Source organism: Grammomys surdaster, unplaced genomic scaffold, assembly GCF_004785775.1.
Source record: "Grammomys surdaster isolate TR1022 unplaced genomic scaffold, NIH_TR_1.0 65, whole genome shotgun sequence".
NCBI lineage: Eukaryota > Metazoa > Chordata > Mammalia > Rodentia > Muridae > Grammomys > Grammomys surdaster.
Window position 1 is genome coordinate 15,137,209 of NW_021604567.1, and position 17,649 is coordinate 15,154,857.

At 40.2% G+C, this 17,649-nt stretch overlaps 1 protein-coding gene across 1 annotated transcript in view; it reads left to right on the forward strand.

Annotated features, from left to right (window-relative positions):
- The window catches only part of Gpc6 (glypican 6), a 994,843-nt gene that overhangs the window by 643,154 nt on the left and 334,040 nt on the right, over positions 1 to 17,649 (forward strand). The window contains exon 4 of the mRNA XM_028771963.1: positions 9,911 to 10,076. Within this exon, the coding sequence (XP_028627796.1) occupies positions 9,911 to 10,076 (166 nt within the window). The remainder of the gene's footprint in view (positions 1 to 9,910; positions 10,077 to 17,649) is intronic.

Consider the following 17,649-nt stretch of genomic DNA (forward strand, 5'->3'; position numbering starts at 1 on the left):
ACACACTCACACACACATATGCATACACACATATACTCACACACACACACATGCATATACACATATACCCACATACACTCACACATAACGACATTGAGATTTGAAATGATGGATGACTGTTGTAGACAAACGTAGGACACAACAGGCCAGGACAAGTAAGCAGGCAGATGACCAAGGAGAATCATCGAAAATAAATAATTCACAGAAACCTCACTTGTTCGGCTGCTGTGTGTGTATCATCCAGGTGAAACCTCACTTGTTCAGCTGCTGTGTGTGTATCATCCAGGTCATCCCATGAGATTGATCTGTTATATAGTTTAGAGTTAATGGTATGATTTTTAGTTCTGTAGATAGTCATGTGTCTAAACAGTCTCTGGCTGATGAGAGAAATTGTATTACTGGCTCTGAAATTCTTTACTTTCGTGTGTTGTGTATTGAACCCAACCTTCCTTAGACTTAGCACATACCATGGAGCAAAATGCCTACTGCTGTGTTCCTTTACTGCTCGCAAGTATGGTAGTAGACATTCACTTGTTATAGGAATATATGCTGCTATCGCTTTAGACGACTTGATCAGGGCCATTTACACGCCATACAGTTCATCCACTTGAAGTGAAGCTGTCAATAGTTTTAATATATTTGCGGTATTGACTGACATCACTGTTTCCATGAACTAAATTGGAATCCTTTCATCATGTGAAAGACAGCTTATACATACCAGCAGCCACGGTCTCACTGTCTAGAGCTAAGCCCTGCTACACCTCCCTTGCGGCAGCCCTGACAAACAACACCTGGCTGCTGCCTGCGTAGATTAGCCCACTGTGTGTGGTTTTTGTTTTCATTCTTTCCTTCTTTCATTCGGTTCCTCGAATTCAACCTTGCTTCTTATTCGTTCTCGACAAGCTTCCTCTGTTGAGCTGTATCTTCAGTCCTTTTTGTACTGTTAACTGTTTTAACAGCGTCTAAGTTGACCGTGAACTTGCTCTGACACCCAGGCAGGCCTCGAACTAGCTTTTTTCTTGCTAGCACTTCTTGAGTATCTTTTGATTACAGGACTGCGACCTCAGGTCTGGCTGACATTTTCCGTGAATGGGATCAGATCACGTGATATATGATCTTCCTGTGACTGGCTATGTCAATTTTCAAAATTCATCCATGGGGCTACGCATTTTTAAACGGCATTCTTGGTAGCTAAATTACATTTCATGTTATGGGCATATAACTCTCTTATTCATTCATCAGCTGATATATGATTTTACTTGTTTCCAGTTAGGGGCTATTAAAACATGCTCCCATTACGTTCCTTTTGGGTGGTATGTTCCCACTCTCTGCAGTGTGAATTGGGATTTGATTACAGAATCATGTGTTTGCTCCACTGTTTTAAGCTCTCTGAACTTCTTACATTCATTCCTTCAGTAACGTTTTCGGTTTCTGAGTTCTCACAACCAAAAGGAGTCCTAGCTGTCCTTGGGATGATGGACATCTTTAACAGTTTGGGACTGATGAATTTCTAGAAATTCTGGCTTTTACCTACACTACTGTGACTCCTCCCCCAATCTTCACATCACTTTCTCTGTCTGGAGCCCCGTTCTGTCTCGCAAGGATGGGGGCACTCGACGTTTCATTTTGTATCCATTCTCAACTTTCTGTTTACTCATATCTAATTTTTAAAGAGCAGATTTGGAAGCTCCATGTAGATGCACACTTTAGGTTAGTCCGGTCTGCCTACCACAGCACGCAGCCGTGTATAGTTTTGTCGTTATTCACTGATGAGTGTAGAACCCAGGGCTATCCTAGGAGCTATCTCCATACAAAGACTCTACATACTCAGGAGTGTGCTAGTCGACAGTCACATGCTCCACTGCTGAGGCACACCCCAAGGTCTGAATTGTTTTGTGTGGTATTTTTCGGTTTTTTGGTTTTGGGGGTTTGTTTTTCATTTGCACCACAGGGATAGTAATAACGTTGCTATCGTGTCTGATGTTAGGCTCTCGTTTCTTCTTGTTTGGCTCAGGGCCTGCCAAAGTTGTTCACCTCAACAAAGGTCTGTTGCTGCCGATCTTTTCGTTACATTGTTGCTTGTCTTTATTATCCAGTTCCTTCTGGGAGTTTGCCCTTAGCTTTCTTTTCTCTTTTCAGTTCCTTTAAAATACAAAGTCCAGTTATCGATTTGAGATCTTTCTTCTTTTGGCACATAGACAGTTACTGCTATATGTTTGGGCATGTTGTGTTTTTATTTCCATTCATCTAAGTAATTTCTAATTTCCGTAAGCATTTTTGTTGTTCCCCATGGTTGCATTTGAACGTATTGTTTTCCACACTTGACACTTTTCCAGCTTGCTTTCTGTTATTGATCCCTCGCTTCAATTCCACTGTGGTTGGAGAAAATACTTTGCGTGATTTCAGTCTTAAAAATTCCTAACAACTTGGGATTTGGCAATGCCTTTTTCTCTTACATAAAGCCATCTCTTTCTTGATTAAGCAATCTCCTCATTGGTATTAGTATTAAAATTATTATTAAATTTCAGATTTCTGAAAAGTTGGTGTCTCCGGTCTCCCTCCCTCCCTCCATATCTCTCCTTCTCTCTCCCTCCCTCCCTCCCTCCCTCCCTCCCCCCTCCTTCCCTCCCTCCCCCCCTCCTTCCCCCTCCCTCCCTCTCTCTCTCTCTCTCTCTCTCTCTCTCTCTCTCTCTCTCTCTCTCTCTCTCTCTTCCTTCAGCAAAGAAAGCAATTTGTCACACTCCAGGCTGCATTTCTGTGATGCTTCTCCTGGTCCAATTTTGCCCAAAGGCATCTGCTACAGGGCTTCTTGAGGAGCCTCACCGGCAATCCCCATTTCCCAGTTCTGAGCCTAGAGCCCTTCAAGAGCCCTCCCTTTCACTGTGTTCCCCTAATGTAAATGCAAATTAAAATTCCCATGAATTTACTGTAAAGCATACCCAGATTATTGGATGTTGAAGAATTATAATTAAAATTAGTTAACACGGAAACTAGCCTGAAGGTAAGTCAATCGTATTTAAAGGCTGGAGAGGAAAAGTTAGTATCTGAATACATATTAATTAATACAGAGCAAGATCATGAGTAGACTGAGCTCATCACTCAGAACACACATTAGAGAGACTGGGAATGGATTCAACTCCTTCACAAAGAAGGGTTTCATTTCAGCTAAGCAATTCACATTGACTAGCATGAGTGTCCTTAAGATAAGAGACACCTGTGTTCATTTATTCTGTCTGCACTGTTTTACATGTACTAGCAACTTCTGTGTATATGGTCATGGTGTGCGTTCTGATCTGTAACTTCCTCGTGTTTTCTCTCCTTTTAAAAAATATTTTAAAAGCCTTACTTTACACTAGCTACTACCAGAAATTATTGATGTGAGCATTAGTGCCTGAATACTGGTCCAGATATAGAAATCTTGTATTATTAGAAATCTGAAATTTCTACTACAACATGGAGGATATCTTATATACTTCAAATATTCATAAGACCCAAGTGTTATTGCTATAACATTTCAACAGACATGACCGTCTAGAAAAACTCTGTCCTATACATTTTTATAATCTTCTTGTATTCCTTCTAATATTCCAATAAATAAAAGTATATCAATAAAATCATGGTATTCAAAAGTAAGAGCTCCAGTACTCTTTCATCTTTATTCACTTTGTATCCTGCTTCATTGCTTATATTATGATGTTAAATATAAAATATAATGAAGTCATCATACAATCTGCATGAGAGGTTCAAATTGGACCAAGTTAGGATGAGTTTATAATCAAAATCTCAAGAGTGCAGATAACAGAAGAAAAATGCTGTTTTTGTTCTTCCTAAGAGTTGAAATTCTTAGGAACACCAAGCCACCAACCAGGCAGCATACACCAGCTGATATGAGGCCCTGACACATATACAGCGGAGGACTGCCTGGTCTGGCCTCAGTGAAAGAGAATGCACCTAACTCTAGAGAGACTTGAGGCCCCATGGAGTTGGGACGCCTGGCAGGCTGAGGGCAACGGTGGGGACATCCTCTTGGAGACAGGAGGAAGGACGAATGGGATGGGGAACTCTGGGAGGGCAGACTGGACTGTAAAAAAATAAAAGTAATATTTAAAAAATAGAAATAGGCTCTTGTACACCCAGAATTGGAAATAACTTCCTTTCCAGAGGCTCAAGAAAGCTTCCAGTTTGAACTGATTAATTTGTTTTTAATTATTTTTAATTTGGGGCCTGAGGTTACATATATTCAAAAAACTGCAACATTTGAATATAAAAATTTTAGCTCTCATCAGCATGTTCCATTTTCTTTTTCCAGTGCCCTTTATTTGACCAAGAAGGATGTCATTTCCTAAAATGCTCAGGGACCCACAGTTAACTTGAACAACATTGTTCTTTTAGATTGTAAAGGCTATTCAATTTTCTCTGTTGGTTGCTACTCTGAGTTGGAGACTCTTCTGAAATGTCATACTGAGGAAATTGTACCAGTTCCAACACAATTATAAGAAAAAATAAAAAAGGAAAGCTTTAGAATTAATGCAATCAATAGCCTTTGATGACAAAGCTAAAAAGCAGTAGCTAAACATTAAAACCCCCAATTTCATCCTGTTCTCTTTTTTTTTTTTTCTTGGAATATCAATGTGGCCAAGAAACTGGCAAAGGTAATAGAGAAGTTGCTTCAAAAAGCACTTAATAAGAAAAAAAAGTCACAACCCAATTCTAAGATTGTAGTACGTGCCTCTTGCCCAGAGTGATCCATAGTGACCACGGCTGTCCGACGGAACACAAATCCCAGATACTTACTTGGTTTTATGCTATGACCCTGAGTGAACCGAAAAAAACAGAAAGCTGACGATCAGAAGAGGACATAGCTTAGTCAGTCTGAGTGACAACGCGTCTCTGGAGAAAAGAATCCAGATCAGAGGAAGAAAGAAAGCTGTGCAAAGCAAAGTGTGCTAGCAAAATCCTTAAGCAAAGGATGTGAGAGACAGCCAGGCCTACGGATTTTATGGTCCACGTTAACATAGTCTTGTAGCAGAATTGCTTTGGCTTCTTGCTCTCATTGGGCCTCGCTCTTCCTCGGTCACTATCTCTGTAATACTTGTTGACACAGACTATTTTTAAAGACATTCTGCTTAATTTGCAATTCTCAATGAAGGAGCCAACCTAGAGACGATGCTATGGTGGCACATCCTCAACAGAGTCACGCTGTTCCATTTTCTATGTCCACTTTCTCTTTACAGTGGAAATCTTCCGGTGTAGGATCACTGCCGTGGAAGCTGCTCTCTTTTACCCCTGATGTTTTTTTACTCACTCTCTGACTCAGAGTTGTTAACACACTGATTGCTACGGTTGATTGTGATGGTGGTTTTATTCAACTCATTGTAATAGCAGGAAAAAGTAACAATCAGAACTATATTGCTGTGTGAAAATATGAAGAGATTACGGAAAGGTGAACGTAAGAAAATTTAACTCACACAGATTATTTAGGAGAGTTATTGTAGAGAGATGGAACACAGAAAGAGAGGCTTGGTGTGTCTTAGGTGGACCATTTTTATTCACAGCGAGGAACTTCTTGTCCCTCGCATGTGTGGATGGCCAAGATGTATACAGAAGAAGATGGGATGCTGCCCCTTATAAGGGCGGAAGTGACTCTTGTAGTCTGCAAGGGAACCTGGGAAGTGTAGTCCTTCATCAGGAAACTACCATTCCTAACTGTGAGAAGTATAAAAATGCAGGGCAGGGACATTAAAGCTGTTTTCTGCTGAGGGGGGATCCTTGTGGGAGAGAGTAGGTAGTTCTGTGTCAGTAAAGAGTGACTCCTCTGATCGTGTACCAGGAGGAGAGTCTTGACCTGATCTGCTGAGATGGATCAGGAGATTGCCATCCCGCATTCCTGAAGAGATTTGGAAAATGATTATTCCAGGGCTGTAAACAAGATTTCGTTATAGAGTAGAACTAAAAGGTTTTCTGGGACTGCTGTGCGAGGCTTAGAGAAGAGGCGGGAAGCACCAAGTGGGCCGGTAAGAGTCGATTCAGTGTGAAGGACTGGTTCTACTGTCAGGACTGTTTACACCAAAACAACCGAGGTAGCATGGAACCACAGAGCTTCAAAGGAAGAGAACGGGAGCAAAGAGAGGACGAATGACAAGAACTGGGGTGAAAGGATGAAGTTCCTGTTAGCCAGAGTTTCCCCACAGCAACGGAAGGGTACTTTTGTAGATGTGTCAGGAGCAGATGGAGATGTCATAGAATGAAACATTTTGGAAAATCTCATGTGGAACATTTTGTTTTGGTATAGGGTGGAGTCCAGTTAAGTTAATCATGTAAAAGCAAGGGTAAAAACATACATATGCATGAGTATAAGAAGAAAGGAATGATCCAGGGGAGGAGCCAGAGTACGAGGGCGGGAGGGGGTGGGGAGGGGGGGAGGGGGAAAGTGGCAGACCAGAAGGCCATACATAGACGGAGGCTGGTGGTTGAATAATTTCTGGTCACTATCTTTGGACTCCATTTCAAACCAGTTAGGATTGTTGGCGTGGAAGCCATGGTGTTCACAGAGGAGGGCTCAGATCCCGTCCTTACCAGCTGTTAAATCTACTCCTGTTTACTCTTAGAGTACCGTAGCGGCCCAGGGGTCGAGCTACTCCTCATTTACGTTGATCTGAGCGGGTGAGACAGAAACACTAATTGACGCAGAGAAGGCTACAGTATAACTGTTTTATTTCTGGGTCCCCAAAACAATGTCCATAGAGGCAAGAAGAGGGGTGCGCTAGACAGCCCATGGGCCATTTGTCCCCTTTCCAGGGGTTACCTGAGCTGCTTTTAGGGATTTGGGGGCACTGATCTCTTCTGTAACTGCTTCAAGGCTGACAAGAGGACAACGGGCGGTGCAGCAGTTAGAATACCTGAGAAGACAGTCTATCTGAGAGGGCGAGGTAAAGCTTAACGTTTGGCGAAGATCCAGACCCTAAGTCAGGGGCTAACGAATGTACAACTTTGTGCAGGACATTAAGAGCTGCAACATTTGATTCAATACGCTCAACCAATAGATGGATGAAAGATGAAAGCAGTTAGTCCTGTCAACTCTGTAATAAAAAGCTTCTGTGTAACTTGGGCTAAATTGACAAAGAAGGCGAAGGGCAACCGTGCTAGTGGACAAATCTCTAGGTTGCCACGTACTGACAGTAAAAAGCATATTTTTTTTTAAACATCATTCTATTTCAAAAATAGATTGGTTCTTTAAAAGCATAATTTGTGAAGCAAAATAACCAAATTAAATGAGCATTTTGGCTTTTGGAATTTCTTAGAAAACATCCAGAAGCATCACTGCCAAAGCCTGTTTACTCCTTCTAGACTTCCCCTGGAGCTGTTTCTGGGTAGAGACTAGATTATGTTCTTAACATAATCTAGGTGAGCCCAGGTTGGAGACTGTCTCCTTTATCTAAGTCATCTGCTCCTGAAGACTCTGAGGGCTTGTCATCTCACTTAATAGTGTCATTTGTGGACTCTACAGACACAAAGGAGGACGACCAAGAAAGAGTTGGATATTCTGAATAATTTCTCAAAACTGTGAGGTTGTGAACAAAGTATCTGGCATCTTTCCTTAATGAGAAAACATCATGGTTAGGGTATAGACCCCCAAAATAGCTTTTACTAAAAGGAAGAATTGAAAGTCATGGAGACATGTATGCTGACTAGTTTTATGTCAACTTGACACAAGTTAAAGCTATCTGAAAGGAAAGCCGCTCAATTGAGAAAATACTTCCATAGGACCTATCTGTAAGGCTTTTTTGTTTTAATTAGTGGTTGATGGTAGGTAGCGCCATCCCCGGGCTGATGCTCCCGGGTTCTGTAAGGAAGCAGCTGAGCAAATTACAAAGAGAAAGCCAGTAAGCAGCGCTTCTCTGTGTCGGCTCCTGCCTCCAGATTCCTGCCCTTGTGAGTTCCTGTGCTCAGTGCTTTTGGTAATGAACTGTTTTATGGATCTGTGAGTGAAATAAACTGTTTCCTCCCCAAGTTGCCTTTTGGTTCTGGTGTTTCATTGCAGCAGTAGAAAACCTAACTAAGACGGTTGATTTAGTTAATTATTTCTTCAACAGCAATGAGAAAATAACTGACACAAGAATATACCAAAAATTCTTTCTTCTTATGCAATTTGTTATCAAGTGGTTGGAGAAACTAAAGCTTTGTATTAACAATCCCTAAGTTTGGTTTCTAGGAAAACAAACAAACAAACAAACAACCAGATCAACCGTCTCAGAATGGCAGTGGTAAATGAAAGTATGGAAATAAGTATTTTCCTGATATCCCAGTCATATCACACCACACTACTACAATGGGGGACATGCCTAGCCATGCCTCACACCACACTACTGCAATGGGGACATCCCTAGTGATATCTCACACCACTCTACTGCAATGGGGGACATCCCTAGTCATGCCTGCCGGTGAGACCACACTCTCAGGAGGTCCGAATGGCTCACTAGGCTTTTTCTTATGTCTAAAATACAAGCAGAGTAGCATTTAGCCAAATACTTGACTAAAACACCAGTGCCACCATGAATGCCACCAAAGAGGCAGCCCAGTAATTTCCCACTGAGACGTGGAAAGCAGCTCTCTGCTGTTAGCTTGTGCTGTCTTAAATATTCTTTTCCTCTTGGAGTCAACGGAGTTCTGTGTTAATGGTGTCTTATCATCATACATTTTTTTCTTTTTGTTGATTAATTTTGTTGATGATTACACACACATGCGTTTTACATATACATATAGTATTCTGGTCACTCCAACCCCATGAACACATCCACTCCCACATTGCTCCTACCCCTAATGCCGCCACCCCTTATCCTTACCACTCTCTTTCTCACATTTAAGACATCTGATTTTTATGTTGGTGACACATTTAGTTTGATAATGGCCACTCCCACAAGCATTGGGTTGGGACGTGCTGTGGGCCCCGTGGGAACACAGCTGAGAACAGTGACTCCTTCTCTCACCTATCAGGAGTAAGCAGCCCCTAGGTTGGGGGCCCTGGCTCCTGGAAGTGTGGCTGTTCAGAAGCTCTTTCTTATGCAGAGCAGCTGCTGGAAGTTCTGAGAGCAGTGTCTTCTCATGAGGAAGGCTCTTGCTGCCTTTCTCCCGTTCTTTGAGTTCTTATCCTCTTTGCACCCCGAGTTTACTGCTTGGGGATTGATTTGACGCACTGCGTTCCTTGTTCCAGACAAACAGCACTACATTGTCAGTGGGTTAGTGGTTGACTCTGAATCCCTGAAAAAATTCCTTCTTGCAAACCAAGCCGGATCCATTTTAAGTGAACTTTCTAGAGTCCTGTATCCCCAGATGCCTGAAGAATTGCCTCAGCAGGTCCACTGCTTCTACTTCTATGCAGGCCCAGGTCACATAGATCCCAGCCAAGGGGATAGTGAGCCTCTACAGTAGTTGTGTACTCCGGAAGGATATCCGCCAACCTCAGCTAGCAAAGGATCAAGTAACCAGTCGGAAACTTCGCTAGAGGTGTCACATTAAACTTTAATAGCCGCTCCATCTTTACCGGGCTCTTTCCTCTTCCAGTTGCCAGCTATGCATGATCTCGCTTCACATTCTCCTACAAGGAAACGGTGTCTGTTTTAGGATTGAATTGCAGTGACAGTGAGAAAGAGCAAAATGTGGACGGGAACATCTCAGGAAGTTATTACTTTGCTGAGCAGAGGTATTTAATAGGAACTGGCTGCCTCTCGAATGAAGAATTAAAAAGGGCTCAGCTTCTAACCGTTCTTCAACCCTCTGCTTGGAGGTTTAAGGTTTAGCAGAGCAACTTTGCCTGTTTTTCATCATGCTATTTAGGGAAACATGACTTCTTGTTCTGTTCGCCTTCATCTTTCCGATTCTGATTTTCGCCCCCTGTCTTATGTACTTACAGGTGAGCCCCACCCCTGGGTGCATCCGGGCTCTCATGAAGATGTTGTACTGCCCCTACTGCCGAGGCTTGCCCACTGTGAGACCTTGCAACAACTACTGCCTCAACGTCATGAAGGGCTGTCTGGCCAACCAGGCGGATTTGGACACTGAGTGGAATCTCTTCATAGGTAAGAGGCATTCAACAGGTCCGGTAACCAAGACCTGAGACCGGAAAGCGATCGTGATTCTCGATGTTTCTGTAGATTGACAAACTGTGATGACTTATAGAGACTGAAGCAGCGTTTTAGCAACTTTAAAATATTATTTTGCCTTTTTTCCCTTTTGTCAAGTCCTCCAAAATAGGATTTCCTTATATTTTTCAAGTAAGTTCTCCATAAAGATATGCAAACCAGCAAGCAGTATTCCATCAGCTTATTTTATTAAGTTTCAATAGGAACAAGTGTCAAAGAATTTTTAATCAGAAAAAACACTCATGATATTATTTTTATTTGTACTAAAGTAACCGCGAGAAGACTTTGCAAAATAATTCCTCAAATTTCCAGAATGCAAAGAGCTCACTGTTTTCAGTAACACACGCACATTTCCCGTCTCATCCTGGAGAAAAGAAAGCTCCAAGTACAGGAGGGGTCAGAAGTTAGAGAGAAGATGAGGAGGATGCAGGAAAGAGGTTCTGCATCAAGGCCCTGCTCAAAGATGTTTCCCAAATAGCTCTCTAAGGATAAAAGGACAGATTTTATAGGCAGGCTTTTCCCAGGAAAATACACAAGCCTTGAAACAGTAAATGCGTTTTCTTCCCCTCTGTCTAATGGCCTTCAAGTAAAAGTACTTTCAGTTGCATTTACTGCAATTACAGAGTGACAAGTGGAGAGTTGAAAATAGCAACTGAATTTGTCATCCTCAGAGGGCCCTCATCATTTATGCAAGCCTCTAAGCAGGGTGCTCCAGGAGGGCCTCCTGACAGTTCACAAGATTTGGTGGTGGAGGCAGAGGTGGGATTTAGGAACACCAGTCTTTGCTCTAGTGGACTGAATTACAGACCCGCAGCTCTGCCGATGAAACACCACCCCCACCCCACCCCCGTGGCTAGCTCACCGTTTTGTTTAAGAAGACCAGAGAAAATGTTTCTGAAGTTAAAAGCAGAAGGTAGATCAAACAAGAAGTCAACTAAAAAAAGTCTCAGAACCCATTTCAGAGTGAGTAAGCGAAAGTCTGTTTGCTAAACTATTTGCACTGAGGGATACGTCTTTAGGACTTAGGTTACTTCTATATGAAAATACAGTGACACAGTTCTTCGCTGAGATTTTTAAGATATGAATAAGTGAAATATAGAAATAAATATGTCCTGCAATGTAAGATTTAGATTAATTGTGGCCCAAAAAAAAGTTACCCAGATACCAGAATCATGCTTGTAAAAATTAATCTTATCCATGAGGAATTGAAAACAGAGTTTCAGATTTAAAATTAGACTAAAGATCCTAGAGTTCCTTGAAATACAGATCATTTGTACTTTTGGGTTGAAACTGCCTTAGTTGCTAGTACTGCCTTTAGTCAGTCTGAACAGTGGATGGACGTAGGTGTGTGGATTTTATTTGTAAGAACAATATTTACTTTTTAAATATATTTATGTGTTGTTTTGTGGGTGTATTTGTGCCAAGGCACTCAAAGGAAAACATGAGCGTGTTCTTGCACCATGTGACTTCCGGGAATGAACTCAGGTTTGGTGGCAGTGCCTTTACCCGCTGAGCCATCTCACAGTCCCTAATAGTTACTCCTTAATTGTCTTCCCCCTTGGTGCTCATTGGCTGTCCTAACATAAAACAAATCTTTATACTTTCAATATACCTGGTTGTTCGCTGCCAGTTTAATGTGAAATTTAATACCTTAAACAAAATCAGCTGATTTTTAAAAGCTAAAATATGAGCTCCTCCGTGTGTTGGTTAGATTCAGTGATGCACAGAATTAGGGGTAGTTCTGGCTAGCTTCATTTCAAATGCTTCCTCCTCTCTCCTTTGATCAGTCTCCATGCTCCCTTAGATAACTCTTCTGGGTTTTCTTTTTTGTTCTTTTTTGCTGTGTCATTAAGAATTCCCCACCAATGTAGACCAGTAGAGCAAAGTAAATACTTACCTGTATGTGCACTATTAGCCACACATTTGTTAGATGAAGTAGTCAAAGTGCGAATTCCATTATCTGTACAGATGCATTACAACATCCACAAAGGCAGCAGCAAAATCAGTAAGACAGTGAGTAGACTGTCAAACACTGTTGGGTAAAAGCTTTTCCTCTACTGATTGCCTGAAGCCCTTCTCTCTCATGTACCCTGGTATCTATTAATCAGAACCTACAGTTCTCATATGTCCAGTTGTATCTGCTGTTTATGCTACATGGACTGCTTAGAGCTTTCATGATGTTTTCCTTTAATTATTATGGACTCATCTAAAATCTTAACTGTGATGTGCCGTTGGCTGTCAGCAAAAGAGTCAGCTCGGTGCTGGTTCCCATGGTCTTTGCAATGTCAAGACTTAATTGAGAAGAATAAGTACTTAGAATTCACTTGGTGTCTGGATTGTGTCAGAAGAAAGGTGTTTTAAGTGATCAAGTGAAAACCACAAAGGAATTCCATCCACTTCTGAAGGCCCGTGGCTGTGGTGGGGCTGTTTTCCTTCAGTCTTAAAAGAAAATCGGGAATCTATTCAAGATTAATTTCTTAGCAACATCTTCAACAAGTTAAACAGGTAGCTTTTTATAAGAGCAGAACTTAAAATTCTCACCAAGATCATAAGGAAAAGGAAGAACTCTTTTTAAAAAAACAGAACTTTTTTTTAAGTTGCTGACAACCTTGAAAAGAAGTCTACTAGACCAAGCTGACTCTGCTTACAAAGCATCGGTTAGAAGTTTAGCTAGTGTCTCAACTGCCCTCTAGCAGCCTGTGGAATATTCCAGAATAAGCACAGCCCACATTATCCTTGGTGATCAGTCAGAATGAATGTGTGATCCGTGAACACCCTAAGCAAGATAGTACCCCTGAGGAGCATGAAAGCCATTCCTAGCCTGATCTTACTATCAGGAACAGCAGGAGAAATCCCAATCAAGAGACTGAAGGTCTGCTGAGTCTCTTCACCCAGCTGTTTAGTTGTGTGTGCACACAATTTGTCCCATGTAAGCTTCTGAATGATGCCTATGTGTAAAATGATCTTAAAAAAATAAATGTGTTTGGATTAATTTTGAAATTTTGCAAGGAATCAGTTTGTGTGCAGAACTCACGTTAATAGCATCCTTTTGATATTTGGGTATTTGGTGCTAGATTATAAGCACAGAAATCAGAGATCAAATTATGTTTAAGTGGCTATGATAAACCTTCTATATGCTTTAAAATCATGGCTTTGTGGGACAGTCTCCTCCAAAGATCTATACCATTAGAAAGTTTATTGACTATGAGAACAAAAGAAGGGTCTTTAAGAAGAAGGAGGAAGAGGAGGAGGAGGAGGAGGAGGAGGAAGAAGAAGAAGAAGAAGAAGAAGAAGAAGAAGAAGAAGAAGAAGAAGAAGGACGACCTGCTGATTTTGTTCCAATTATATAGCTTGGTTATTTTAGTGTATTATTTCATAACACTATGTTGAACATTATATATATTCCTATATTCCTATAGGAAATTTAATGTGGTTTGTTATGATATAGTATTTTAAGATATTCTAGGATACTAGATGTACTCAGTAAAGAGATTTACTAGGCTCAGGAAGCCTTACATGGAGAAGTATAGACTGAAATAGTGAATATCATGGAATCAAATTAGCATCATCTAATGTAACTGATGCTGAGCAGCAATAGCATATATTATCCTCATATGATAAGTATCTGCCACAGTTTCAGTAAGACTGACATGGTCTAGCTGTGTTTCTCAAAATACTTCTTTTCATTTTTGATATTTATTGTAATCAAACCTCACTACTACTACCTTGAACTGATACACTTTGTAAAACAGATTTACTCTGATATTGACAAAGTAAATGTGGATAAATAAGAGATAAAGATCTAGACTATATCCTGCAATGAGGGGACAGCATCGGAGAAGATTATATTATTTATTAGGCCTTGGACACTCAAAGAATTGACCATCAGTGTTTTTAAACTTTCTGGGCTTCCACTTTTTTCCACACTGACCAATTAGTAAATTTCAAGATAGCCCAATTATAGAGAAACTGGAAAGTCTGTCAATTAGGAGCCCATAACATCTCTGCCAGGCCAAGGGTCTTGTTGTAGTGTCTATTCGATCCTTCCTTCCTTCTTTCTTTCCTTCATCCCTTCATTAATCCAGGGTGTGTTTACCCAGTGCCCATCAACACTTCAGCTTTGGTGTGAGCGTGTGGTAGAATGGTAGGTAGCTGTGGCTCACACTTGATGCGAGCTTCAGTAACATACACACTTTGGATGGAATAAATGGAAAACAGACAGGAAGGTTTAAGGCAATGTAGAGCCTTTTTTCTGTGTAGGTCTTCTATCTTTCCTATAATTCTGAACAACTAAGTAATTTAAAACTCATTTATGTCTGTTATTAACAAAATCTGTAAGGTCAGGGGTGGCTGAAACAAATCAGATAATGAATCTAGACCTTCGATGGTGACAGCTGCTGGCATAGAACTTGTAAACTAGAGCAAGCTGCAAAGAAAATGGTAGGTCAGTTGACTGACATGCATTGCATAATAAATTGAAACTTTGGTACACAACTGTCTTTCTCAGAACTACTACTATTGAATAGTCTTCAATGTAAATCATATATACTCTTCTTTCTGTTTGGTTAAAACGACGTTAGATTAACCATATTTGAAGTTAGATGATAAGCATGTGTTGTTCACAGCAAATAAACACAGATTTTATTTTATAAACTGTACAAGACTGTATGATGTTTGCCTCCTAGACAGCTTATAAGATAAACATAGGGACTATTTCAAGCATCTGTGTATAATTCTATTTCAAAGACATTCTCAAGCATAAAATTCTATAATGTAAAATCTGATAAGAAGTTCTTCAGTTACTGAACACCCTACAGTAGGTTTTATATTACTCTTGGTGATATGCCCTCAAATAGCTTGCTTAGAAAACCTGTAGGCCTGTAGCATGGAAAATGGATTGGGAGGTGTGGGTCTGTTGATGGTATTTCATTAAGGGCTATGAGGTTTCAAAAGGCTGGGGTCCTTCCTAGTGTGCTCTTCCTCTCTCCCTCCTACATTAGCATAGACAGGTGAGCTCTCAGCTTTCACACCCATCATAGCTTTGTTCCCCCATCATGGACTCTGACTGTCTGAAACTCTAAGCTGAATTAAGCACTTCCTCTGATAAGTTGCATTCGTCAGTGTTTTTGACATAGTATCAAGAAAGTAACAAGACATCAGTTACCATGGAAACCCTTATTCTGACCAAAATAACTTATCCTTGTGTGTTGTTGTTATGTTATCAAAGTATCTCAATGAAGGTGGTGTTAATGACAGCTCTCTGTGGGCGTCTTTACCTATAAATGCAACAGCTACAAATATATGACAACAGCTACAAATATATGTTCTAACACACGTGATTCAGAGTTGTCTCAAAGGAAGAACTGATGATCATGTTTGAGTTATTCTTGAAATGACTTTTTCTTTTCCTTAGGCTTCTTTCTGTGCCAGTCATAGATGAAAACGTTAAAAATCCCCATCCCTTCCACTTCCAATCTGTGATTCATTTATTCAGATCCTGCCTCAAGGAACAAGGGGTGAAAATCAACTTTAGAGATGTGGCTCTGGTCACCTATTTTGATAGTCAAGACATATTTTTATTTGATGCTTTAAAGGTGAGGTAAATACGAATGTTTGGGAGAGTAATTTAAACTCTCAAGAAACTTCATGGCATGTAAAAACTTTGAGGTTACAACTCAACTAAAAATATTGTATCTATTAATACTCCATCAGATAACCAAGGGAAAATTTAAATTAAGATTGGACATGAAGTATTCTTTGTCCTTGAAATAGCAGATTATATATAAATCTCACATAAGGGGTATGTCTTCAATTTTTCTCTTTGCATGGATTTTAATAATTTGTTACACTAACAATTTCCTTTATTTCACTTTGAAAAGTAAAAAATACAAGAAGAAAATATAGGTTGTTAAATATGTAGTATCCTTCAAGTACTAATATACCTGTATTTATTCCAATTTTATTCTTTAAAATGCAAGATTTTTTAAAAGCCAATACAGACAAATAAATGTTAAATGAACCCAACAGTATTTACCACTAAACCACCAATGCTCAGGAAATAGATTGATTAATGAGGGGATCTAAGAATTACATTGGAAAGGGTAAAGAAATCAGAAGCATTGAGAAATCTTTGGAGTCCCAGTATTCCCTGACATACCCACAGATTGAAAAACTCACACAGCGACACTGCTCTGTCACAATCCAGTGTCTCTGCTTACTGTACTATGGTGTCCCTGCCTTTGATACAATCTTATCTTCCAAACTCATATGAATGGAATGGAGTTATAAAATGTATTCTCTAGACCAAAACCAAGGGGTCTGGTCCAACCTGCTGGAGAGCTCAAATCACAAATAACTGTGAGAGCCCTCCTTAGGAATAATTTCCCTATTCTTCTGCATTTGACAGCACTACGATGCTTTAGAAATATTCGCATTTGTCTTGCAGCTCACAACCACAGCAACAGCCCAGGTTCCATATACACAGTGAAGTTATAAGAAACTTTACAACCTCTTCCTTAATCCTGAATCCCATTTGAAGAACCTCATGTGGAAACACTAACAGCTGATACGTGTTGGGCACCATACTTCAGGCAAAATGAGAATTATTTTACTCTTTAATTCCCTACAAAAACCCTATTAAGAAGCCAGCATTATAAGCTTCATTTGACAGATGCTCAAACCGAGACCAGAGAAATTAAATAGACTAACTGTGGTCATATAACTTGTAAATTACAGTGGTAAGATTTATGGTTCAGACCATGGATTCTTAACTGCTATACCAGGTAACTCTTAACGTGGTTTTAGGAAATGCATAATGGTGTCTGGAGACATAGATTGATAGTTTGTATTTGGGGAATACTGAGGGTGTGATATCAACAGTGTTCTGATAAGTGTCTTCACTGATAGAAATATTCTCTATATTTTCAGTAGCTCGGTAGAGTACTTGCTACATAGTAGCCCACTTGCTACATGTGGTACTTTAAAGTAAGTATAGTGAGATGAATCACTTGATTTTTAAAATGTGTGAACATTTAATAAATGTTGTTGTTGAACGCTTCAAATATGGCTAATGTGTCAGAGTAACCATATCTTTTTTTAAACTGTTTTCCCTTTATCATCAGTGAGAAAAATACTTGAAAAACATAGAAATGGAGAACAATTAATTCGTCATTGTCAAGACCTTCTGTAATGCCTACATAATTGAAAACTTTTTTTAATTCAAGAATAGGAAAGAGCAAATCGATAAGAAATAAAGACCCTTGAAACATAGCCATGCCTATCTTATTAGGACCGGGAAAAAGTTATCCTGTGAGTCAGTAAGAATAGTCCTTAAATCTCTCCACATTTGACACCAAATATAAAACCAATTCCAGATGATGGGTAATGGGCTTGTGCATGAAAGAGCAAAACAGTAAACTCCTGTGATGAATATCTTCATAACTTCAGAACAACAGTTTCTAGTGAGAAAGAGAGAGAGAAAGGGAGGGAGGGAGGGAGGGAGGGAGGGAGG